The sequence below is a fragment of the Dendrobates tinctorius genome, unplaced genomic scaffold (genome assembly GCF_039654945.1).
Source record: "Dendrobates tinctorius isolate UK_male_01 unplaced genomic scaffold, ASM3965494v1 ptg000103l, whole genome shotgun sequence".
Classification (NCBI taxonomy): Eukaryota; Metazoa; Chordata; class Amphibia; order Anura; family Dendrobatidae; genus Dendrobates; species Dendrobates tinctorius.
The window spans coordinates 41,404,982-41,432,259 of NW_027361771.1; the positions used below are offsets into that span (position 1 = coordinate 41,404,982).

Here is a 27,278-nt window from a genome sequence, read left to right on the forward strand (position 1 = left end):
ATATGTAAAAGTTTGGGCACCCCTATTAATGTTAACCTTTTTTCTTTATAACAATTTTGGTTTTTGCAACAGGTATTTCAGTTTCATATATCTAATAACTGATGGACTCAGTGTGACGGACTCAGCTCCTGCTGAGCCCATTTTTTGAGTGGACCCTCTGGGTCGTGGAACCCACCCACCGAGGGCGAGCTGACCTTGTGAGAATCCACCCCCTATACAGGGAGTGTCAGGGGCAAGACCAAGGGGGTGAGCCACCACGACTGCTGGGACCAGACGGCCGGCTCAGGGGACACTAGACGAGTGTCTGACGACAAGGACGAGCAGGAAGCAAGACGAGACTAGACGTAGGTGCAAGGTATCTTCATTAGAATAACACAAGATCACATACAGAGAAAACAAGCAAAACGTGCAAGGTGCGCGCGTGGGCACGCCAAGGTCCATAACATGGTACGTGCCAGATGGCACGCCTAGGCACAGGTAATGGCAAGATGGCATCGGACTCCGGACTGCTGGCAAACCGACAGGATCCAGGGATCAGGCTGCGGACGTCAGCTCCGGACATCAGGCCGTAGTCATCTGGTTCCGGACCTCTGGCAACGGTCGGCAGGTTCCGGGCATCTGGCAGGCAAACCAGGGTTCAGGCAAGGAGGCACGACAGATATCCAAGCAGGGTGCGTGTTTAGGGAACACGCCAAGGTCCAAGGCTAGGTGCGTGTGTAGGGGACACGCCAGGGTCCAAGGCTAGGTGCGTGTGTAGGGGACACGCCAGGGTCCAAGGCTAGGTGCGTGTGTAGGGGACACGCCAAGGTTCGCAAACGAGACAGGGTGCGTGTGTAGCCACGCCAAAGCATAGAATAAGACAGAGTGCGTGTAGAGACACGCCAAGGTACAAGACAGAGTGCGTGTAGAGACACGCCAAGGTACAAGACAGAGTGCGTGTAGAGACACGCCAAGGTACAAGACAGAGTGCGTGTAGAGACACGCCAAGGTACAAGACAGAGTGCGTGTAGAGACACGCCAAGGTACAAGACAGAGTGCGTGTAGAGACACGCCAAGGTACAAGACAGAGTGCGTGTAGAGACACGCCAAGGTACAAGACAGAGTGCGTGTAGAGACACGCCAAGGTACAAGACAGAGTGCGTGTAGAGACACGCCAAGGTACAAGACAGAGTGCGTGTAGAGACACGCCAAGGTACAAGACAGAGTGCGTGTAGAGACACGCCAAGGTACAAGACAGAGTGCGTGTAGAGACACGCCAAGGTACAAGACAGAGTGCGTGTAGAGACACGCCAAGGTACAAGACAGAGTGCGTGTAGAGACACGCCAAGGCACAAGACAGAGTGCGTGTAGAGACACGCCAAGGCACAAGACAGAGTGCGTGTAGAGACACGCCAAGGCACAAGACAGAGTGCGTGTAGAGACACGCCAAGGCACAAGACAGAGTGCGTGTAGAGACACGCCAAGGCACAAGACAGAGTGCGTGTAGAGACACGCCAAGGCACAAGACAGGGTGCGTGTAGAGACACGCCAAGGCACAAGACAGGGTGCGTGTAGAGACACGCCAGGGTTCAGAGCAGGGTGCGTGCTAGGAGCCACGCCAGGGCACAAGGAAGGGCTGTGTGCTAGGAGCCACGCAGGGACGCACACCTCACTGGCCAATGCACACGGCTGTAACGCCAGCACGAGGCACGACTAAGGCACAGGAGGGGGCAAAGGAACCTTCGTGCTAGGAGCCACGCCAGGTTCAGGGCAGGGTGCGTGCTAGGAGCCACGCCAGGGTTCAAGGCAGGGTGCGTGCTAGGAGCCACGCCAGGGTTCAAGGCAGGGTGCGTGCTAGGAGCCACGCCAGGGCACAAGGAAGGGCTGCGTGCTAGGAGCCACGCAGGGGGCACGCCACACTGGCCAGTACACACGGCTGTACACAAACACGTGGCACTTACCACGGCACAGGAGACGGCCAAGGGGAACCCACGCCGGGGTTCAATGCAAGGACAAGGCAGGGAACAAGGCAAGGAATACAGGCAGAAACAGAGCCAGGTCAGAGAGAGGACAGAGTCTAGCAGCGGAGCGTAGGCAGAAGCCCAGAGCCGGGCCAAGGGAAGACCTTGGGACTAGACAAAGAAACGAGCACTAAGGAGAGGAGAAATGGTGCGTGTGCCAGGGAGCACTACAGAGCACCATAGGAGAGAGCGAGGCAGAGCAAGCAAAGACTGAGACCATAGGGAGGAACACAAAACAAGGAATAGCAAGGCAGAGAACACAGGGAGGACTACAAGTCAAAGCATAGCAAAAGCAAGACATGGCAAAACAGGCGAGGCAGAGAACAAAGGAAGGACTACAAGTCAAAGCATAGCTAAGGCGAGACATAGCAAAACAGACTAAGACAAAGAACAGCAGAAGGACTACAAGGCAAAGCAAGGCAAAGACAAACATGGCACGAGAGACAACACAAGACATGGCACAAGACAAGAGGCGGAATACGAGCACGGAGCGTGTGCAGAGACGCACTACAGAGCAAAGTGCAAGGGCACAGAATAGAGGGAGCAACCCCACAGACCCAGAGCCTTGCAGGGAAGCAACACAATAATCAGGCCCTGAGCATAGGAAGAGGCGGCCTGATATAGGGCATAGCACCTCCTCCTCCAGGTCAGGACCAGGGGAGAACTTCCGGGATTCTAGACATGACGAGATGATAGCAGAACCAGACAGTGCAGGATCTTAGGAAACGTCACATGATCAGGGTTTCAGACATGACGAGATGATCACCGAACCAACCAGTGCAGGATCCTAGGAAGAACACATGATCCGGGATTCTAGACATGACGAGATGATTGCAGAACCAGACAGTGCAGGATCTTAAGAAACATCACATGATCAAGGACTCCAGACATGACGAGAAGATCACAGAAGGCAGAGCAGAAACGCAGGGATCCTGCAGCTCAGACATGAGGTGAGTCTGCACACAGCTCTAGCGAACATGCAGGACAGCAGGCAAAACATGCGCATGCACATCGCTCCAGGAGTTCTTGAGACAAACAGACATGGCAGACATGGCGGACGTGACAGTACCCCCCTCTTTAAGCCCCCTCTCACCGGGGCTGGAAAGAAGAAAAAAAAAAAAATTTTCTTCGGCAGAAACCAGAGTTTAGTACAAACCACTGCAACAATGTTGATCCGACATCTGAAACAGACACCTGCACCGGTCAAGACACAGGAGCCGCTAACGAGACATGAAGATCCAGTGGGGAGGACTGCGGTTAGACAAGCAAGTCTTCTTACTCTGGCTGCCATCATTTCCAAATGAGTCCAGAGGTCAAGGGCCAGGTCTGATTTACATCAGAAGAGTGGCCGGGGTACCGCCATATTCAGGAGAGTCCAGGAGACAGAGCAGATCAGAATCTATAACAGACGGGTCATCAGACGGGTAGCCGAGGTACCAGCGGAGTCCATGGCCTGATTAACTGTGACGGACTCAGCTCCTGCTGAGCCCATTTTTTGAGTGGACCCTCTGGGTCGTGGAACCCACCCACCGAGGGCGAGCTGACCTTGTGAGAATCCACCCCCTATACAGGGAGTGTCAGGGGCAAGACCAAGGGGGTGAGCCACCACGACTGCTGGGACCAGACGGCCGGCTCAGGGGACACTAGACGAGTGTCTGACGACAAGGACGAGCAGGAAGCAAGACGAGACTAGACGTAGGTGCAAGGTATCTTCATTAGAATAACACAAGATCACATACAGAGAAAACAAGCAAAACGTGCAAGGTGCGCGCGTGGGCACGCCAAGGTCCATAACATGGTACGTGCCAGATGGCACGCCTAGGCACAGGTAATGGCAAGATGGCATCGGACTCCGGACTGCTGGCAAACCGACAGGGTCCAGGGATCAGGCTGCGGACGTCAGCTCCGGACATCAGGCCGTAGTCATCTGGTTCCGGACCTCTGGCAACGGTCGGCAGGTTCCGGGCATCCGGCAGGCAAACCAGGGTTCAGGCAAGGAGGCACGACAGATATCCAAGCAGGGTGCGTGTTTAGGGAACACGCCAAGGTCCAAGGCTAGGTGCGTGTGTAGGGGACACGCCAGGGTCCAAGGCTAGGTGCGTGTGTAGGGGACACGCCAGGGTTCAAGACTAGGTGCGTGTGTAGGGGACACACCAGGGTTCAAAGCGAGGTGCGTGTGTAGGGGACACACCAGGGTTCGCAAACGAGACAGGGTGCGTGTGTAGCCACGCCAAAGCATAGAATAAGACAGTGCGTGTAGAGACACGCCAAGGCACAAGGTACAAGACAGAGTGCGTGTAGAGACACGCCAAGGTACAAGACAGAGTGCGTGTAGAGACACGCCAAGGTACAAGACAGAGTGCGTGTAGAGACACGCCAAGGTACAAGACAGAGTGCGTGTAGAGACACGCCAAGGCACAAGACAGGGTGCGTGTAGAGACACGCCAAGGCACAAGACAGGGTGCGTGTAGAGACACGCCAGGGTTCAGAGCAGGGTGCGTGCTAGGAGCCACGCCAGGGCACAAGGAAGGGCTGCGTGCTAGGAGCCACACAGGGACGCACACCTCACTGGCCAATGCACACGGCTGTAACGCCAGCACGAGGCACGACTAAGGCACAGGAGGGGGCAAAGGAACCTTCGTGCTAGGAGCCACGCCAGGTTCAGGGCAGGGTGCGTGCTAGGAGCCACGCCAGGGTTCAAGGCAGGGTGCGTGCTAGGAGCCACGCCAGGGTTCAAGGCAGGGTGCGTGCTAGGAGCCACGCCAGGGCACAAGGAAGGGCTGCGTGCTAGGAGCCACACAGGGGGCACGCCACACTGGCCAGTACACACGGCTGTACACAAACACGTGGCACTTACCACGGCACAGGAGACGGCCAAGGGGAACCCACGCCGGGGTTCAATGCAAGGACAAGGCAGGGAACAAGGCAAGGAATACAGGCAGAAACAGAGCCAGGTCAGAGAGAGGACAGAGTCTAGCAGCGGAGCGTAGGCAGAAGCCCAGAGCCGGGCCAAGGGAAGACCTTGGGACTAGACAAAGAAACGAGCACTAAGGAGAGGAGAAATGGTGCGTGTGCCAGGGAGCACTACAGAGCACCATAGGAGAGAGCGAGGCAGAGCAAGCAAAGACTGAGACCATAGGGAGGAACACAAAACAAGGAATAGCAAGGCAGAGAACACAGGGAGGACTACAAGTCAAAGCATAGCAAAAGCAAGACATGGCAAAACAGGCGAGGCAGAGAACAAAGGAAGGACTACAAGTCAAAGCATAGCTAAGGCGAGACATAGCAAAACAGACTAAGACAAAGAACAGCAGAAGGACTACAAGGCAAAGCAAGGCAAAGACAAACATGGCACGAGAGACAACACAAGACATGGCACAAGACAAGAGGCGGAATACGAGCACGGAGCGTGTGCAGAGACGCACTACAGAGCAAAGTGCAAGGGCACAGAATAGAGGGAGCAACCCCACAGACCCAGAGCCTTGCAGGGAAGCAACACAATAATCAGGCCCTGAGCATAGGAAGAGGCGGCCTGATATAGGGCATAGCACCTCCTCCTCCAGGTCAGGACCAGGGGAGAACTTCCGGGATTCTAGACATGACGAGATGATAGCAGAACCAGACAGTGCAGGATCTTAGGAAACGTCACATGATCAGGGTTTCAGACATGACGAGATGATCACCGAACCAACCAGTGCAGGATCCTAGGAAGAACACATGATCCGGGATTCTAGACATGACGAGATGATTGCAGAACCAGACAGTGCAGGATCTTAAGAAACATCACATGATCAAGGACTCCAGACATGACGAGAAGATCACAGAAGGCAGAGCAGAAACGCAGGGATCCTGCAGCTCAGACATGAGGTGAGTCTGCACACAGCTCTAGCGAACATGCAGGACAGCAGACAAAACATGCGCATGCACATCGCTCCAGGAGTTCTTGAGACAAACAGACATGGCAGACATGGCGGACGTGACACTCAGTTATATTTCTGGATTCAAATGAGGTTTATTGTACTAACAGAAAATGTGCAATCTGCATTTAAACAAAATTTGACCGGTGCATAAGTATGGGCACCCTTATCATTTTCTTGATTTGAACACTCCTAACTACTTTTTACTGACTTCCTGAAGCACTAAATTGGTTTTGTAACCTCATTGAGCTTTGAACTTCATAGCCAGGTGTATCAAATCATGAGAAAAGGTATTTAAAGTGGCCACTTGCAAGTAGTTCTCCTATTTGATTCTCCTATGAAGAGTGGCATCATGGGCTCCTCAAAACAACTCTCAAATGATCTGAAAACCAAGATTATTCAACATAGCTTTTCAGGGGAAGGATACAAAAAGTTGTCTCAGAGATTTAACCTGTCAGTTTCCACTGTGAGGAATATAGTAAGGAAATGGAAGAACACAGGTACAGTTCTTGTTAAGCCCAGAAGTGGCAGGCCAAGAAAAATATCAGAAAGGCAGAGAAGAAGAATGGTGAGAACAGTCAAGGACAATCCACAGACCACCTCCAAAGACCTGCAGCATCATCTTGCTGCAGATGGTGTCACTGTGCATCGGTCAACAATACAGCGCACTTTGCACAAGGAGATGCTGTATGGGAGAGTGATGCGAAAGAAGCCGTTTCTGCAAGCACGCCACAAACAGAGTCACCTGAGGTATGCAAAAGCACATTTGGACAAGCCAGTTACATTTTGGAAGAAGGTCCTGTGAACTGATGAAACAAAGATTGAGTTGTTTGGTCATACAAAAAGGCATTATGCATGCGCTGTATTGTTGACCGATGCACAGTGACACCATCTGCAGCAAGATGATGCTGCAGGTCTTTGGAGGTGGTCTGTGGATTGTCCTTGACTGTTCTCACCATTCTTCTTCTCTGCTTTTCTGATATTTTTCTTGGCCTGCCACTTCTGGGCTTAACAAGAACTGTACCTGTGTTCTTCCAATTCCTTACTATGTTCCTCACAGTGGAAACTGACTGGTTAAATCTCTGAGACAACTTTTTGTATCCTTCCCCTGAAAAGCTATGTTGAATAATCTTTGTTTTCAGATCATTTGAGAGTTGTTTTGAGGAGCCCATGATGCCACTCTTCATAGGAGAATCAAATAGGAGAACTACTTGCAAGTGGCCACTTTAAATACCTTTTCTCATGATTTGATACACCTGGCTATGAAGTTCAAAGCTCAATGAGGTTACAAAACCAATTTAGTGCTTCAGGAACTCAGTAAAAAGTAGTTAGGAGTGTTCAAATCAAGAAAATGATAAGGGTGCCCATACTTTTGCACCGGTCAAATTTTGTTTAAATGCAGATTGCACATTTTCTGTTAGTACAATAAACCTCATTTGAATCCAGAAATATAACTGAGTCCATCAGTTATTAGACATATGAAACTGAAATACCTGTTGCAAAAACCAAAATTGTTATAAAGAAAAAAGGTTAACATTAATAGGGGTGCCCAAACTTTTACATATGACTGTATATTCCGAGACTTTGTGGATAAATTTTTGATTATCTATCTGGATGATATTTTGATCTTCTCCAAGAATTGGGACTCTCATGTGGAACATGTTCGGACTGTGTTCCGGATCTTGAGGGAGAATTCCCTGTATGTCAAGGGATCAAGATGCCTTTTTGGGGTACAGAGGATTTCATTTTTGGGATTTATTTTGTCTCCGTCAACTATTGAAATGGTCCCGGCCAAGGTACAGGACATTTATGATTGGGTTCAGCCCACCTCTTTGAAGGCCCTCCAGAAGTTTTTGGGTTTTGCTAATTTTTATCGGAAATTTATAGCTAATTTTTCTGGTATTGCCAAGCCATTAACTGATTTGACTAGGAAGGGTGCTGATGTGCTGAATTGGTCTCCGGAGGCTCTTTCTTCCTTTCAGGAGCTGAAGCGAAGATTCACTTCTGCTCCGGTTTTGCGGCAACCTGATGTCTCACTCCCGTTTCAGGTGGAGGTGGACGCTTCTGAGATTGGTGCAGGAGCGGTGTTGTCCCAAAAAGATCCTGTGACATCTAAAATGAATCCTTGTGCTTTCTTTTCCCGAAAGTTCTCCCCATCCGAACGTAACTATGATATGGGGAATCGGGAACTGTTGGCCATGAAATGGGCATTTGAGGAGTGGAGACATTGGTTGGAGTGAGCCAAACACCAAGTCGTGGTCCTCACTGACCACAAGAATTTGATTTACCTGGAGTCGGCCAAGCGCTTGAATCCTAGACAGGCTAGGTGGGCCTTGTTTTTCACATGTTTTGATTTTGTGGTCTCTTTTCTTCTGGGCACTAAGAATGTCAAGGCAGACGCCCTCTCTAGGAGTTTCCTTGCTGATTCTCCTGTTGTGACTAAGCCTGCTACCATCTTAGGCGAGGGGGTAGTTCTTTCTGCCATCTCGCCCGATTTGAGACGTGCTCTGGAAGAGTTACAGTAGGACAAACCTGAGCGTTGTCCCAGTGGAAAGTTGTATTTTCCTGACCAGTGGAGGAAGAGAGTGATCTCTGAAGTTCATTGCTCTGCATTGGCTGGTCATCCAGGTATTTTTGGTACTAGAGATCTGGTGAGTCGGTCTTTTTGGTGGCCCGCCTTGTCTCATGATGTCAGGAATTTTGTGCAGTCCTGTGGGACTTGCTCCCGGTCTAAACCTTGTTCTCGCTCTAGTGGCTTGTTGATGCCTTTGCCGGTGCCCAGGAGGCCATTGACCCATATTTCAATGGATTTTATCTCTGATATGCCTGTCTCTCAGAGAATGACTGTTATTTGGGTGATTTGTGATAGATTCTCTAAGATGGTCCATCTTGTACCATTCCCTAAGTTGCCATCTTCCTCTGAGTTGGTGCCCTTGTTTTTGCAACAGGTGGTTCGCTTGCACGGGATTCCTGAGAACATTGTATCTGACAGAGGAGTTCAGTTTGTGTCTAGATTTTGGAGGACTTTCTGTTCCAAGCTGGGAATTCAGTTGTCCTTCTCCTCTGCGTTTCACCCTCAGACCAATGGGCAGACGGAGAGAACAAACCAGACTTTGGAGTCGTATTTGAGATGTTTTATTTCTGCCGATCAGGATGATTGGGTTTCATTTTTGCCCTTGGCTGAATTTGCTTTAAATAATAGAGCTAGTTCTGCCACTTTGATGTCACCTTTTTTTGTAACTTTGGGTTTCACCCTCGATTTTCTTCAGGGCAGGTGGAGCCTTCTGCCTGCCCAGGTGTTGACACTGTGGTGGAGAGAATGCACCAGATCTGGGAGCAAGTAGTGGATAAGTTGTCTCTCTCCCAGGAAAAGGCCCAGCGGTTTTCCAACCGGCGTAGGACCGTTGGTCCCCAGTTTAAGGTGGGTGATATGGTTTGGTTGTCATCAAAAAATATCGCTATGAAGGTGGCTTCTCCTAAGTTTAAGCCTAGATTTATTGGACCTTACAAGATTTTGTAGATTATTAATCCGGTCTCTTTTCGGTTGGCTCTTCCTGTCACATTTAAAATTCATAATGTGTTTCATAAGTCCTTGTTGAAGAGGTTTGTTGAACCAGTAGTTCCTGTGGTGGCACCTCCTGACCCTGTATTGGTTGAAGGTAACATGGAATATGAGGTAGAGAAGATACTGGATTCCCGTCTGGCTAGACGGAGACTCCAGTATTTGGTTAAGTGGAAGGGTTATGGTCAGGAGGATAATGCCTGGGTCTCTGACTCTGATATTCATGCCGAAAGATTGGTGCGTGCCTTTCATCGGGCTCAACCCGGATCGCCCTGGTGGCATGGATGAGGGTTCGGTGACCCCTCCTCAAGGGGGGGGTACTGTTGTGAGTTCATTTTTCCCTTCACCGTTGAGGTCTGATGAACTCCCTCCTCTGGTGAAGGAAGGTAGTGAGGCTGATTACCAAACACCTGGGCAGCTAGATGATGACTGGGTGGCTGGAATTGAGGACTGGATATAAGGCAGCCGACGCCCTTCTGCCTTGCTGGTGATCCTGCTGGATTCTTGGAGACCAGTCTGATTCCTGCATCTCAAAGCTAAGTTTTTCTGCTCTGCTTTGTACACTTCAGTTTTGTTTTTGTTTTGCCTTGTTTTTTGGGAGTTCTGCCATCCCCGACCGGGGGTGAGCTGAATTCCATTTTTGTCTCTGATCTGTTGATCTTTTGCTCTGTCTTCAGAATATACCTGAGTGCTGATATAGTCTTTTGAAGCCTAGCGACTTCAGGGCCTGTTTTTCCTATCAGTCGGTTGGCACATTTTGGATAGGGTTTTTGCGGATGGCAGACAGCAGCTTTCCTATCCTGTCCTATTTAGTTAGCTTGGGCCCCATCATTTGCTCAACCTATCTTTCTATCTGTGTTAGTGTTTTCATCTTGCTTCACCGTCATTATATGTTGGGGGCTGCCTATTGCTTTGGGGTCTGCTCTGGGGCAGTTTAGTTTTTCCCCTTTCTGTCTTTAGGCTATGTAGTTCTCCGGCTGTGATCGAGGGGTCTAGGGCACCGTAGGAACTCCCCATGGCTACTGCTAGTTGTTGTGGATAGGTTCAGGGGTCTGCAATCTGATAGCTGCCAACCTCTCTGGTTTTTCTGGACTTAGCTAGTATTTTGTTTTTTCCTCCTTCGGTGACTCATCATAACAGCTGTCACTGTTGGTACTTGACTTGTACTTGCTGCCTCGTTGTCTTGGGTGTCAGGATACTGCTCAAAATGCCATGAAAATGAATTATCTCTTTCTTGTGATTTCCTCAGGTATCTCCGATTTCTCCTTAGTCTTCTTCCTTCCTCTGTTAGAATTTCGTAGAACCAAGGTCCTAGTTTCTTTGCCTTTTGCCCGTGTTTGTCAAACGAGCTGCTTGGCTGCAGCCGAATGTTGTAATTTCTCTGGAGCTCAGGCAGATCCTTTGCAGATTTATTGTCATAGAAAGTTTGCCTATATTGATTCTTCTGTAATTTAGCTTTGATGTTTCCCAGCAACTTTGGCTTTAACAGATGACTAGCAATTGGTAAGAATTTCTTTGTACGCCTACTCATGAGCCTCTGTGCCGGACTGCTGTCTAGGACTTGAGTGGGTGTGTTTCTATGATCCAGTATAGACAGATATACATCAGTACCTGCTTGTTTTGCTTTCTGCATAAGTCTTTTGGCTGTTCTTACTGCTGACTCTGCTTTCCCATTACTCTGAGGATATCTGGGAGAAGACGTCTGGTGTTCAAATTCCCATTTCTTGCTGAAGGTTTTGAACTCTTCTGAAGTAAACTGCGCCTCATTGTCCGAGAAAACGACATCTGGAGTGCCATCCCTGGCAAAATGGGCCTTGAGTTTTTTAATCACTGCTCCCGCCCTTGTGTCCTGCAACAAATCAACCTGCCAGAAGTTAGAGAAATAGAAATAGTCCACTGTAATCAGGTATTATTTGTCATTCATTGTGAACAAGTCCGTTCCTATTTTTGACCATGGCCTATGTGGAATTTCTTGTGGTTGCAATGTCTCCTTTGGTTGTTTATCACTGCAGGATGCACATATTTCACATTGTGCTACATAATTTTTAATGTGGTCATTCATACCTGGCCAATAAACAGATTCTTGCGCTCGACGTAGACATCCTTCCATGCCTAAGTGGGAAGAGTGTAATGTTTTCAGTATGTCTCTTCTAAGAACTTCTGGTATAGCCGCCCTGTCTCCTTTAAAGATGATTCCTTCCTGCACTGACAATTCATCTCTTATGTGGAAGACTGGTGAAACTTCCCTTGGAGCATGTTGCTTGTATTTTGACCAGCCCTGCAAGATGACAGTCTTTAAACTCTGGAGACTTTTATCCTTCTCTGTGAAAGTCTGGATTTTCTTCAACTTTTTTTTTGACACTGCAAGATAGTTACACATATTGATGGTTTCAATGTCTTTCTCCTCATCATTTGTAATAGGAATGTAAGCTCTGCTTAGCGTATCTGCAATCAGTAAGTCTTTTCCTGGACAGTACCCGATTTCAAAATCATATTTCTGAAGTCGTAACAGCATGCGCTGTAGTCTCTTTGGGACATTCAGTAGTGGTTTCTTTGTAATGCTCTCGAAAGGTTTGTGATCCGACTGTACTCTTACCCGTCGACCATAGGTGTATTGGTGAAACTTCTCCAACCCAAATACCACAGCCAGTAGTTCCTTCTCAATCTGAGCATATCCCTGCTCTCTTGTTGTAAAGGCCCCGTCACACTAAGCGACTTACCAGCGATCCCGACACCGATATCAAGGTGTCAGGATCGCTAGTAAGTCGCTATGTGATCGCTGGTGAGCTGTCACACAGACAGCTTCACCAGCGATCAGCACAGCGATGCCGAGCGCCCGGCATCGCTGGCCGTCGCTGTAAAAAATAGAATCAAAGTAAAAAATATAGTTATTCTCACCTTCCGACGTCCCGTTCAGCCATCCTGCCTCTCTCCACGCTCCGGTCCCAGTGATCCTTTGCGAGAATGACCGCAAGATGTCACGGTCTCGAGGGATAACAAAGTGTCGCGGTCATTCGTGCAAAGGATCACTGGGACCGAAGCGTGGAGAGAGGCAGGATGGCTGAACGGGACGTCGGAAGGTGAGAATAACTATATTTTTTATTTTTTTATTATTTTTTACACCTGATCGCTGGTCTCCCGCCTGTCACACACAGCAATGCGTGCTGGCCAGCGGGAGACCAGCGACCAAAGAAATGTCCAGAGGTTTCTTCCAGCGATCAGCGATACCGGCAGGGGGGCCGCTCGCTGATCGCTGTCACACACAGCGATCTCGCTGGTGAGATCGCTGTTACGTCACAAAAGTTGTGACTCAGCAGCGATCTCGCTACCGAGATTACTTAGTGAGACGGGGCCTTAAGGGCTCTGCTTGCAAATGTGAGTGGCTGTTTGTTCTGCATTAATGCAGCTCCAAGTCCTTTTTTCTGAAGCATCACATTGTACCACTACTTCTTGATCTGGATCGAAATACATTAGGGTTGCTGCATCTGCAATAGCTTTCTTTACTAATTGGAAAGCAGTCTCCTGGATTTCCATCCATTCCCAGAGCTCATCTTTGTGGGTTAGCTGTCTCAGTGGCTCACACATGTCTGACAGATGACTGCAAAATTTGGAGAGATAATTTACCATGCCCAAAAATCGTTGTACTCCACAAACATCAGTACGGGTAGGCAAATCTTGTATTGCTCTCACCTTTTCAGGATCCACTTTTACACCGTTTGAAGTCAGACGATGTCCAATATAGTCCACTTCTGTCATTTTCAGTTTGAATTTGTCCAAGTTCAGCTTTATGTGTTTTACTCTGCATCAGTCCAAAAATTGTATCATCTTCTGATCGTGATCCTTGATTGCAGATTCCATATCTTCACCTTCTCCCACAATTAGTATATCATCTGCTATTGTCTTCACTCCAGGAAGTCCTTCCAAAGCCTGCATTAATGTCTGCTGGAACACCTCTGGAGCAGGTGTTAGTCCCATGGGCATTCTCAGCCATTTAAATGGTGAAGAAAATGTTGTCAATAAACTTGATTCTTCAGTCAGTGCCACATGCCAAAATCCATTTTTCACATCACATACAGAAAATATTTTAGCTTTTGATAGATCTGGTATAATATCATCTAATGTCGGCATGGGGTAATGATTTCTTTTCAGCGCCTTGTTGAGTGGCTTAGGATCAATGCATATTCTTAACTTGCCAGATGGTTTCTGCACTATGACCAAACTGCTGATCCAATCTGTGCTCTTATGGACTGGTGCTATCATGAATCTTCTCTGTAAATCTTGCAGTTCTACTTTCAACGGTTGCATTAAAGCAACAGGCACTCTCCTTGTAGGTAATCTGGTAGGCTGCACGGTGTTGTCAATTTCTAGCCTATATTTACCTTCATTACAAGATGTCTGCTAACAACAACTAACCAACAAGTTCTTACACTCTATAGTACACACATCAAAGTAGTGAGACCCCTAGAGGCCACATGAACATATAACATATTGCTACAGAATGATGCCCTGAGTCTGGATGAACAGGGAAACAGCCAGATTTAACGCTGCCCCACTGACCAAAAAAAGGCAGAAATAGACACCTTTCTTCCTACCTAAAGGATTTTGCAGGTTGAAACATTTGCGACCTACCAACGGAGGAAATATGTACACCCATGTTGCTAGCCTCCATGCAACAGGGGAGGAATAGGAAAGGAGAAACCAAGTGGGAGAAGATAAGGATAAACATGCAGACCAACTCCTTGCAGAAATTTCCTGAAAAACTCTCCAGCTGCCAACTTCAAATACTGAACTGTCTCCTACAACTCCAAACCAGGTAGTGGTAACTATTACTGGCCAGGTCAGAAGCAAGGAGGAAGGTTCTTATACCTGCTGGAAGTAGCAAACTCAGAACAGCTGATACAACACAGGAAAGAGAACTTCAGGAGTCCAGCTAAGCAATTTAACTCTTGCAGCACCAGAGTAAACAAAGCTAGAACTGCTAATAAGACGGTGAAGCCATTCTAACTACTGCAGGTGTATGTGTTGCCAGATGCTGTGATAAACTGACCTGACTCTGTCGCGCTATCCCCATGGCAATGAGTTTTAGTCTGCTTAACTAAGTTTCCCCTGGGTGAACACTGCTGCCGATTTCTTGGTGCTTCTTCAAAACATATTTAACAGCACATTTTGAAATCCCAGTCTTTGAAATCTCTGCCTTGGAGAGAACTTGTTGATGCAGTATAACTACCATGTGACTGGTTGCTATGCTTAGGCTTGGCATGATGTATGACCTGTGACATGAAACTTTCTACCACAACTTAAACCTTTGTAGAAGAGTTTGACTGTTCTTTATTCAAAAATTTAAAACACCGATCCACTGTTCAGAGAGGTCAGGCCAGAAGAAATCTTGATAGAATTGCAGCCAAAGAGCCATACTGTCAACATAGAAACATAGCCAAAAGTCAACTATGCAAGAAAACATAGAAACTGGGGTGCAGAAAAATGGTTGCAAATTCTCTGAGCATGATTCAAACTTTAATATATTTGGTTGCAACAAAAGGCTGCATATTCACAGAAGAGCTAGAAAGCGGTGAAGCATGGTGGAAGGTCCTTAAAAGTTTGGGGCTACATTTCAGCAATTTTAGCTGGGGATTTGGAGAGTATTAATGGTGTTCTCAAGTCTGAGAAATACAGCTGGATCCACCATGCAATACCATCAGGGAGGCATCTGATCCTCTAAATTTATTCTGCAGCAGGACAACAATCCCAAACATACAATAAATGTCACTACGAACCGCAGCATAAACAATAAGTCCTGGAAGTGATGATATGGCCCCACAGAGCCCTGGTGTCAGAGACACCGCACTACACTTGCTCATAGAGCCAGTGCACGTGTCCTGAGTACAGAAGCAGTGCTAAGAGTTACCTGGGGAGCAGGGCAGCAGAGGTGACAAAGCGTGCTACAAGCTAATAGTGTCAGGGTCCAGTCAGCGCTGGAAAGTAAAGAGGCACGGGACCTGCGGACACTGAATATGAGCAAGCTTGCACAGGACCTATGGCAAGGGGGCGGGGCTTAGCGTCAGAGAAGCCAGAGAACTCAGATTATGGCAAAGCAGAAGTCATGCACAGTACAGACCAGCGAGGTACAGGAGGGATAAACAGACGGGAGGTCAGACAAAGCAGAAGGTCATACACAAGATATCAGTACAGTACCAGGGAGGAGACAGAGCGGATAATCAGGGCCAAGCAGAGATTAAAACCAAACAGACATAGGAGGTACCAGGCAGAATCCAAAGCGATATCCAGGGAACAGACCGAGTCATACACAGAGAATCAAGTAACCAGGACACAGCACTAACACACTCATGGGTCACCACACAATGCCAAGGGCGAAAGTATAACTGACAGGGATGGGAGCGTCCTGAGGCTATAAGAAGCCTCCCCCAGAACCAGGGAGAGGCCACAATCATAGCCCCAGGTGTGCAGGTAAGACTGCACCGGGATCACAACCTTTAACCCCAGAAATGCCAGTCATCAGCACTGGTTCCAGACATTAACCCCATGTGTGCGAGTCAAACCCGCACTGAGATCATGACACCTGGTCACAACATCATTAAGTCTGTGTGTGATTACATAAAGGAAAAATGTCGCCCTCAGCGAAGCCATGGGCAGAGTGCTCCATGACTTGGTTTGTAGGGCAAGCAGGGGTTAAAATGAATATGGTTAGAAGTGGGGGCTCAGAGGGGTCAAAAGTTTTGAGGGGTTGGACAATAAGGGGGATGTTTACATTTGTGCAGGGTTTATCTGCCTGAGAAGGGGTGGGGGCTATCCATTGGCACGCGGCACGAAGAGAAAAGGTCCCACCCTCCTGCCCTTTAATTTAGAGGTTCAAGTAAGGTAAAATTAACAAAATGTTGGATGATGCTATCATTGGGTCATTTTGGTGAGCAGTAGTGAGGGGGTTCTTGGAGTAGGTGGCAAAATTGTGGTGGGGGGTTGTACATCAGGTGGATGGTAAACTCACCTTTATGTTTGCATTTGGGCTAATTGCCGGGTGGATTTTGGGGCACTACAGGGTGGGGTCTCTGAGAGTCGGTGTTATGGAAAAGGTTTTCCGGCAACAAAGAATGTGGTCGGGCTGGGGTTAATGCTGGATGGTTCATTATTATTTACTGGTTTCCGCCAGGATTTGGAGCTCCAAAAACCTCTTTACAAAGAAGTTATTTATTGTAATGCTTGTTAATAAAGGCCGATTTGGCCAATTTATCCAAAGAAAAAGGTGTATGAGTGTTAATTTGGGGGGAAGGGGTGTTCCGTGGGAGCGAGGTTGTTAAAGTGTGGGGTTGATATAGAAGGAAGTTAGTTGGAAGGAAGCATCTACAGTACCGCAGTCAAGAGACAGATGGATTTACACAAGCCTACATCGACAGATCTATGTTTAGTTATCCAAGATGTTTGAAATCACCTCACTGCTGAATTCCTTCAAAAACTATATACAAGTGCACCTAGATGAATGCTGATGCTGTTTTGAAGTCAAAATACACTTTGAATTTTGTTATTTGATAAAAATAAACTATTAACACTTTTTTTTTTAAAACATTATTTCTTTGGAGAAGTCTTTCCATACTTGTCTACAAATTTTGCACAGTGTCTTAAAGTCAAGCATTGTTACAGGAGGTGAGCTAAATTATAACCTAACTTGCATTACACTGTTTCATTGTGCACTGAGTTGCACTGGTGAATTTATTTGCTAAGTTTATGATTCTCTTTAGGTGAAATTATGGAAAAAAATTTCTCATTATTTTTTATAGATTAGCGAGATGTTAAATACTTTGCCATTTGGATACTGTTTAGAATCAGCTTTATGTTCACAGTTGTTACATTTATAACACCCCTTTAGGGCTACCACGGTACACTGGGTGTTATGGGGGGTCTCACCTCTCTAGGGCGCTGTGCCTCCACCCGAATCTTGATTGGAGTTCTCTCTCTGGGACTGCAGAAGGACAGTTATCTTCTGCCAGGGGCTGATTCGGGAAACCCCTTCCACAGCTCAGTACACACACTCAGGGAACAGGAGTAAAACCGTTTAACAGGTTTATTGCTATGCAGTAGAATTGAGGTGGGTTTAAAGGAATAACATACAATACAAGTAACGGTGCTCTATAAAAGTCAAATATTCAGAATTGAGAGTCCTCAGTGGTTGATACCTTTTAATAGCTAACTGAAAAGATGGTAAAACATTGCAAGCTTTCGAGACTACTCAGGTCTCTTCATCAGGCATTGACTAATACAACATCTGAAGAATCACATATATATGCCCAACACAGCACAGAAAAAATGCAATAGATAAGAAAAGTGACGTGAAGCAGAATTATCATTATGGGATAGGGAGAAACATAAATATTAGACTAGTTCATAGATAAGGAGTCTGCATGTTTTATTGTCCTCTGATTGGGGTCTCCTAATGTTTTGTGATGCCCCCACAAGGTCTTAGGAGCAAATTCCTTAATGGATGTAACAAGACATAAATCCATGCGACACATTCATTCCAGCACTGAGAGTGTCAAAGGTCATCATAAATTTATACTCCCATACCCTCCTGTCTCTCTGAGATGTGAAGTTGCTTTTCAATACCAGTAATTTCATATCCCTGGTGTTGTTGTGATCAGGCATACAAAAATGTTTTTCCACAGGTAGATCCATTCTTTTTTCTCTTATTGTGTGACGATGAGCATTCATCCTTGTTCTAAGCTTTTGCTCATCGTCACACAATAAGAGAAAAAAAGAATGGATCTACCTGTGGCAAAACATTTTTGTATGCCTGATCACAACACCAGGGATATGAAATTACTGGTATTGAAAAGTAACTTCACATCTCAGAGAGAAAGGAGGGTATGGGAGCATAAATTTATGATGACCTTTGACACTCTCAGTGCTGGAATGAATGTGTCACATGGATTTATGTCTTTTTACATCAATTAAGGAATTTGCTCCTAAGACCTTGTGGGGGCATCACAAAACATTAGGAGACCCCAGTCAAAGGACAATAAAACATCCAAACTCCTTATCTATAAACTAGTCCAATATTTATCTTTCTCCCTATCCCATAATGATAATTCTGCTTCACGTCATTTGTCTTATCTATTGCATTTTTTCTGTGCTGTGTTGTGCATATATATGTGATTCTTCAGATGTTGTATTAGTCAATGCCTCATGAAGAGACCTGAGTAGTCTCGAAAGCTTGCAATGTATTACCATCTTTTCAGTTAGCCATTAAAAGGTTATCAACCATTGAGGACTCTCAATTCTGAATATTTTTCTATCTACTGGCTAACACGGTACAAGGATATACATCTTTCCTGTCTATAAAAGTCATATACACATCACAGTCTACTTCTACTCCGACCCTGCAAATATAACTTAGCAGGTTCCCCCTCTTTTGTATTAACTCAGTCCAAACATTGGGGCCCAGTTGCCATGGATGTTGGCATGCAAATTAGAACCGTTGGTGCACTTAGATGAATATTGCTGTCAATAGTATTGGCTTTACTGTACTCACTGTAAATAGCGCTGGTAGAAACACAAGTCTCAGAAGGGCACTCACTGTGTGTCTCAAACGGTCAGAGGGTCCTCTGGACACCAGCTGGGGGTGGCAGGATTTAGGCCTTTATGTGGTGGGAGTGCCGGCAAAACTCTCCGGGTCTTTGATGTTAATTGCCTCAAAGGTTGACAGAACCGCGCTTTCTCCAGCAGCGCAGTTATCACACTCTGCAGCTTAGAGAAATGCAGATCTACACCGCTCCATCTCTCACAGCAAGCTGCCACGCTCCTTCTCCTCTGAACATTTACTTTCACATCCTGCCCAGCCCCTACCCCAAGTCCCTCCTCCTCCAATCTACTCTCTCTCCTTCTATCCTTCCATGCCATGTCATCTGACTGAAACAAGGGTCCCTGGGAATTGTAGTCCACTGCCGCTCAGGGGAAAAACTGTTAATGTCTGTAGGTCCCTGTTTAACAGCAGCTGCAAAACTCTTCTTAGTGTCTGTAAGCTCCAGTATACCGGTAGCTGCTCTGACAGTTCCCTGTGCAGGTGTTACACATTCATAGAAGATAGTCTCACCAGATTTTGCGCTCACTCTGATAAAGAGAGAGTGCAACCTTTGCTCTTGTACTACTAAGGGAACTCATCTGATTTGCTAACAAAATGTATTAAAGAAGTTATTTAATTGATCTACTGTTTCTTTGCTTTTTTCATAACCAAAGGGAAGTTTGGGCATAAAATAGCCTAAGTCTTAGCTTAAATTAATGGTGTATACAATCAATATGAAACAACTCTACAAGATGATAACTCACATGCTGAAACTTTTTTGAGGTTTGTAGACGTCTAGAGTACAGGGTTATAAAATAAAAAAGAACCCAACAGCAAAGGACCCAAAATACAGATTTATACAGAAATGAGATTCAAACTAGATTCACATTTTCATAAGACAGACAAATATTAGTGTTCATTTTAAAGTCCTAAGATCCAGAAAAGTGCAGTTCCACTCAACCATACTTGGACAATAAAGTTGTGTGGGTCAGAAGTGCTATTATAGCTCAGTTTTGTAAAGTCCCACAGTTTAATAACAGAGCAACAGGAGATATACTAAGGTTATTTACTATGATATTACGATGTGAAAATCAAAGAAAGTTAATTGTATACCATTAGTATTAGGCTATGATCACATCACATTTAGTCTACAGTCTGTTGGGGGCATTCGTTTGAAGCTCTGAGAAACAGGATTCAGATATTTACGATGATGGGGCCATTATCTTTAATAATGCAGATTCTCTTTGTGCTCTGTCGTACATCATTTTCTGCAATATCTGCATATTTGAGGTAAGCACCAAGATGTAGTGAACCACATCTTGGTGCCCACCTCAAGTAGGTGGATATATGGCCTCTATCTGCTTCATTAAAATGAAATATCCAAATTCCATTTTCCATGGCTTTAGACATAAGCCCCACAGAGTCTCTGACGAGTGGATAAAATATGATGTACTTATATGAGTTATAACAAAAATGACCAGGTCAAAAATGAAACCAAGGCAACCATAAAAGGGTGGAAGAACTAAGCATAGTGGGAAGAGTTAAAGTATTCTACCAAAGACATGAATCAATCAATAACTTTCTCTCCTTTCTTACACAGTTCAGATGAATTGCAGTATTCTCCACTCCAAACCAATGAAGCTTGTTTTGTTAACGATCGATGGCAGCTTGGAAAGAATGAGCATAGTCTTAATTTTGTAAAGCGCTGCATCCAGTCTTTTCCTTCCATCAGTGTCCGAAAACAGGGAGTGGATCAGCCTATTGCCTGGGGAGTCATTGAACATTCTATGGAAGTCCGTATGGGGTACACCTTACCAGCCTACAGGAATCTAGGACTCGCCTCTATTATCTTACTCAAGTTTTCTGCTATGGGTCACAACATTGGGTTTCCTATCTATGGCCATGCTGCACCTGATAATGAAAAAATTCAATCTGTACTATATAAAACAGGGTATCAACAAAGGGGCAGATGGTTACAGTGGACCTTCCAGCCAAAAAGTCCAAAAGCAAAACACTAAAAGGCAGCAGAAAGGCAGCTACCCATCATTTCTGTTTATTAAAAAAGAGAAAGGTTGTATATCAAAATCTCCTTTCCATATAAGCTTTGTTACCTGTTCTGCAAATTTATCAGCTGTGTTACTTTCCCATACTATTCAATGTTCAACGTTAGGGACCATTTAAGGATTATTTTTGCAAAAGTGTCACTTTATATGGTAATAACTCTGGAACGCTTCAACAGATTTCAGTGATTCTGAGATTGTTTTCTCATGACATATATTGTACTCCATGATCATGTAATATTTGTTCAATATGGCTTATGTTTCTTTGTGAAACCATATGAAATTTGGCAATAATGTAGAAAATTTTGCAATTGTTAAACTTTTAATTTTTATGCCCTTAAACCAGAAAGTTATGTCACACAAAATTGTTAATAAATAACATTTACCACATGTCTACTTTACATCTGCATCATTTTAAAAACATAATTTTTTGGTGAATCAAGAGCAGATGCTATGTTGCATTTGGAGAGCCCCTGATGTGCCTAAACAGTGAGGAATCCCCCACAAATAACTCATTTGGGGAAATAGACCACTCAAGGATTGCATCTAGATGTGCGGTGAGCACCTTGAACCGCCAGGTGCTTCACAGTAGTTTATAACGTACAGCTGTGAAAATAAAAAAATCACATTTTTCCCACAAAAATGCTATTTTGCTCCCAATTTTTTATTTTCACGAAGGTAAGAGGAGAAAATTGCCCCCAACATTTGTTTCTTCTGAGTATGCGATACCCCATATGTGGGGGGAAACTACTTTTTGGGAGAATGGCAGGGCCCAGAAGTGAAGGAAAGCTAAATTGGCTGGAAATCTAGAGCAGATGCCATGTCGAGTTTGGAGAGCCCCTGATGTGCCTAAACAGTGGAAACCCCACACAAGTGGCCCCATTGTTGAAAATACACCCCTCAAAGAATGTATCAAGATGTGTGGTGAGCTTCAGGAACTCTTGGTGCTTCACAGAAGTTTATAACGTAGAGCTGTGAAAATAAAAAAAAATCTGATTTTTCCCACAAAAAGGTTCTTTCAGCCATAATTTTTCTATTTTTTTATTTTCACAAAGGAGCAAAATGGACCACACAGTTTGTTGTGCAATTTCTGAATAGACCGATACCCCATATGTGGTTTAAAACTACTCCTGAGTAACAGTGCAAAGCTCAGAAGGGAAGAATCATAGAATCATGGAATCATAGAATGTTAGAGTTGGAAGGGACCTCAAGAGTTATCGTGTCCAACCCCCTGCTCAATGCAAAGCAGGATTCACTAAACCCTGAAGCGCCATATTGAAGTTTAGATTTTGATGGAATGGTTTGAGGATGTCATGTCACATTATCAGTGTCCCTGAGGTGCCAGAACAGCAGAACCCCCCATATGTGACCTCATTTTACAAACTAAACCTCTCAATGAATTCATCTATGGGTGCAGTGAGCATGATGACAAGGCATGTGTGTGAAGACACGGGGGTTAGAGAGTGCTCTGGTCCACTGGTTCTGGGCCGCATGGACCGGGGATCATCCCACTGAGCACCCGTTCTCCTTTTATTGTGGGCATAATACTTCTTAGACAACACAGGGTAAAGGTAAAACAGTGTGGCAGTACTTTATTGAACCACAAAATAGGCAAATTACACATAGAACAGTCCCAGCAATATATCCAAGATGGACCAATTTACAGAGTCTCACCCTTCCGCTGACTCACTGGGATTAAAACCAGCTGCAACTTCCAGGGCCGACTACCCTCACCTGTGGCACGCACAGAGAGGAGGTAACAACAATCTTAGGAAGCTGACAGTAAATTGAGGTACAAGGCCAGGTGACTGGAGGGTCACAACTTGGCTTCTCTGAACATATCCATGGAGCTAGGTGACCAGTGTGTCCCAATTCTAGTTTCTACAAACGTATCTGTGGGACTCAGGTTACCGGTGGGTCCAAATCCTGACTTTCCCAAACGTTCATTGATGGTCAATGGAGCAGATCTGTATTCTTTCATGACAAACATATTATAAAGAGTCACAGAAAATAGAGCTGCTTGAAATAGGTCAGAGAACAAAACTCCTCATCAAATTACTAAACTCAAATCATACCTATAACACCGGGAGTAAATACTTGGTGATTCGATTTTAAACACAGAAACCAAACTAATCACAGGAACAAGATGTAGGGGGAAAAGTGTGAAGGGTAAGGGAGGGGGAACATAGCGGGAAAATAAGGGAAGAGGTGATTTGGTCTGATGGAGAGCAGGCAGACAAAGAGTAGTCGATGCATACATGTGGCTACACATCTCCTCCAGGATCCGAAATTTCTTGAATGAACTCAGGTCTGGAACTATAATGGACCCAAGGCTCCCAGATATTACAAAAAGAGGTGATTGATTCTTGTGTACCAGCCACTAATTCTGCTGTATAGTACAGTAAATCTATTTTCTTGAGAACTTGTTTCTTAGAAGGGATTTGGGTCTTTTCCATAGAGTGGGAATTAGGATCCTCCCAGCGGCTATTGTATTACTAGCCGATTTAGAATCTAGAGTATTCTTTGGCCATAGAGGTAGTTTAAGTAAAGTAGATTGGGGCTGTAGCACTGGAACCCGATCTAGCACATCTGAAATTATATCGGCCACCAATTGCCAGTAGGGTATAATTATTGAACAGGACCACCAAATGTGCAAATAGGTGCCTGTTTCTGAATCGCATCTTCAACACATCTCAGAAGTTGAGGGGTGCCAATTATTCAATTGGGCCAGAGTTCGATACCAGTGGGACACCACTTTTTACGAATTTTCTTGTAATTTTACACATTGGGAAGGTCCATGAGATCTGTTGTAGATAGAGGATATCTGTTCATCAGTAAAGTGTATATTAAGATCTCTTTCCCATAGACCTATATATGCCCATTTTTTCCTACTTTGCCCAAAACCACATAATTATAAATTTTTGATAAAACTTTTTTAGGCCGGTTCTGTTGTTCAAATGCGTGATTGGGCGAAGCAAGTGCAATTGGCTTTTATATTTGTTGCAATAGTCTGTTGTAGTGTAGAAAGGAAATATTAAATTCCGTTACAAGTGCTTGGAGTTCCGAGAAAGTCAACGGGGAACCATCTACAAACACTTGATCAATCGGGATTGGCAGGATATCAGACAACCGGGTAACATTAATCGGGTCTTTATGCAGTTTGAAGGGAATAGGACCCATGATGTCCTGTAATCTTAAAACTAGTGATAAGGGAGGGGTTACTTTGAAGTATTCAGATCTCCATATTTTGAGAATGGCTAACGTAATCTCATTTGTGATTAACTGATTCGGATTAATGTAATCATACTTTAGGGTCAGAAATCTCAGGGGTGTGGGAGCCAGATGTTCTTCAATAGATAACCATATATTTTTCCAGGGGTTTTCTAATCCAGTCCACAACTCTATTGAGCATTGCGGCTTTATAGTACACTAGTAGAATACCCGCGGCTTTGCTCATGGAAAAATATGTTAAATTGCTGGTTATGGTAGCTAAAGCAAAATTTTCAGTGTCACCCTAAAATTGACATTTTCAGAGTGCTACAGTAATTTTTTTCCACTTTAAATAGTTATTATTTTGGCATTTTACTAATTTGTCGTAACATTGATGAGAACAACAACTTTTTTTAATTTCAACATTTTTATTGATTTTACATATTCAACACCTAGTTTGTAGTATAAACTATTACAACTATTTTTTAACTATTTTTTATCAAAAATGAAAATTTATGTACCTTACACAAACATTTAAAACATTTACGCCCAATTAACAACATAGTACAAACCTTCCCCTCTCCCTTCAGTGCTATCTATATATACCGTATATACTCGTATGTAAGCCAACTCATGTATAAACCGACCCCCCTAGTTTTGCCACAAAAAACTGGGAAAACTTATTGACTCGCGTATAAGCCTAGGGTGGAAAATGCAGCAACTACCGGTAAATTTCAAAAATAAAAATAGTTACCAATAAAAGTAAAATTAATTGAAACATCAGTAAGTTAAATGTTTTTGAATATCCATATTGAATCAGGAGCCCCACATAATGCTCCATACAGTTCATGATGGGCCCCATAAGATGCTCCATACAAAATACACCCCATATAATGTTGCACAAAGGTTAATAATGCCCCCATAAGATGCTCCATAGAATAATATGCCCCATATAATGCTCTATAAAGGTTATGGCCCCATAAGATGCTCGATAGATTATGCCCCCATAAGATACTCGATAGATTATGCCCCATAAGATGCTCCATAGATTATTCCCCATAAAATGCTCCATAGATTATGCCCCCATAAGATGCTCCATAGCTTATGCCCCAATAAGATGCTCCATAGATTATGCCCCCATAAGATGCTCCATAGATTATGCCCCCATAAGATGCTCCAGAAATTATGCCCCAATAAGATGCTCCATAGATTATGCCCCCATAAAATGCTCCATAGATTATGCCCCCATAAGCTGCTCCATAGATTATGCCCCCATATGCTGCCCCAGAGAATATGCCCTCATATGCTGCTCCATAGAATATGCCCGCATATGATGCCCCAGAGAATATGCCCCATATGCTGCTCCATAGACTATGCCCCCATATGCTGTCCCATAGACCATGCCCCCATATGCTGCACCATAGACTATGCCCCCATATGCTGCCCCATAGGATATGCTGCTCCATAGAATATGCCCGAATATGCTGCCCCATAGAATATGCCCCATATGCTGCTCCATAGACTATGCCCCCATATGCTGTCCCATAGACCATGCCCCCATATGCTGCACCAAAGACTATGCCCTCATATGCTGCTCCATAGAATATGCCCAAATATGCTGCCCCATAGAAGATGCCCCATATGCTGCTCCATAGACTATGCCCCCATATGCTGCCCCATAGAATATGCCCCCATATGCTGCTCCATAAAATATACCCCTATATGCTGCCCCCATATGCTGCTCCATAGACTATGCCCCCATATGTTGCCCCATAGACTATGCCCCCATATGCTGCTCCATAGAAAATGCCCCATATGCTGCTCCATAGAATATGCCCTCATATGCTGCCCCCATAAGATGCTCCATATATTATGCCCCCATATGCTGCCTCATAGAATATGCCCTAAATGCTGCTCCATAGACTATGCCCCCATATTCTGCTCCATAGACTATGCCCCTATATGCTGCCCCATAGACTATGCCCCCATATGCTGCCCCATAGACTATTCCCCCATATGCTGCCCCATTGGATATGCCCCCATATGCTGCTCCATAGAATATGACTGAATATGCTACCCCATAGAATATGCCCCATATGCTGCTCCATAGACTATGCCCCCATATGCTGCCACATAGAATATGCCCCCATATGCTGCTCCATAGAATATGCCCCTATATGCTACCCCCATATGCTACTCCATTGACTATGACCCCATATGCTGCTCCATAGACTATGCCCCCATATGCTGCCCCATAGACTATGCTCCATATGCTGCTCCATAGAATATGCCCCCATATGCTGCTCCTTAGAATATGCCCCCATATGCTGCCCCATAGACTATGCCCCATATGCTGCTCCATAGAATATGCCCCCATATGCTGCTCCATAGACTATGCCCCATTTGTTGCTCCATAGAATATGCCCCCATATGCTGCCCCATAGAATATACTCCATAGATTATGTCCCATATACTGCCCCATAGAATATGCCCCATATGCTGCTCCATAGACTATGCCCACATATGCTGCCACACAGAATATGCCCCCATATGCTGCTCCATAGAATATGTCCCTATATGCTGCCCCATAGTGTATGCCCCATATGCTGCTCCATAGACTGTGCCCCCATATGCTGCCACATAGAATATGCCCCCATATGCTGCTCCATAGAATATGCCCCTATATGCTGCCCCATAGATTATGCCCCATATGCTTCTTCATAAAATATGCCCCCATATGCTGCCACATAGAATATGCCCCCATATGCTGCTCCATAGAATATGCCCCTATATGCTGCCCCCATATGCTACTCCATAGACTATGAACCCATATGCTGCTCCATAGACTATGCCCCCATTTGCTGCTCCATAGAATATGCCCCCATATGCTGCTCCTTAAAATATGCCCCCATATGCTGCCCCATAGAATATGCCCCATATGCTGCTCCACAGAATATGCCC

The 27,278-nt window shown here is 45.3% G+C and overlaps 1 protein-coding gene across 2 annotated transcripts in view; it reads left to right on the forward strand.

Moving 5' to 3' along the window:
- Nucleotides 1-21,497, forward strand: part of LOC141100083 (glycine N-acyltransferase-like) — a 176,057-nt gene extending 154,560 nt beyond the window's left edge. For both annotated transcript variants that reach the window (XM_073588289.1, XM_073588288.1), the window contains one exon: nt 20,648-21,497. In XM_073588289.1, coding sequence (XP_073444390.1) covers nt 20,648-21,065 — 418 coding nt within the window. In that variant the 3' untranslated portion in view covers nt 21,066-21,497. The remainder of the gene's footprint in view (nt 1-20,647) is intronic.
- The last annotated feature ends 5,781 nt before the right edge of the window (nt 21,498-27,278 follow it).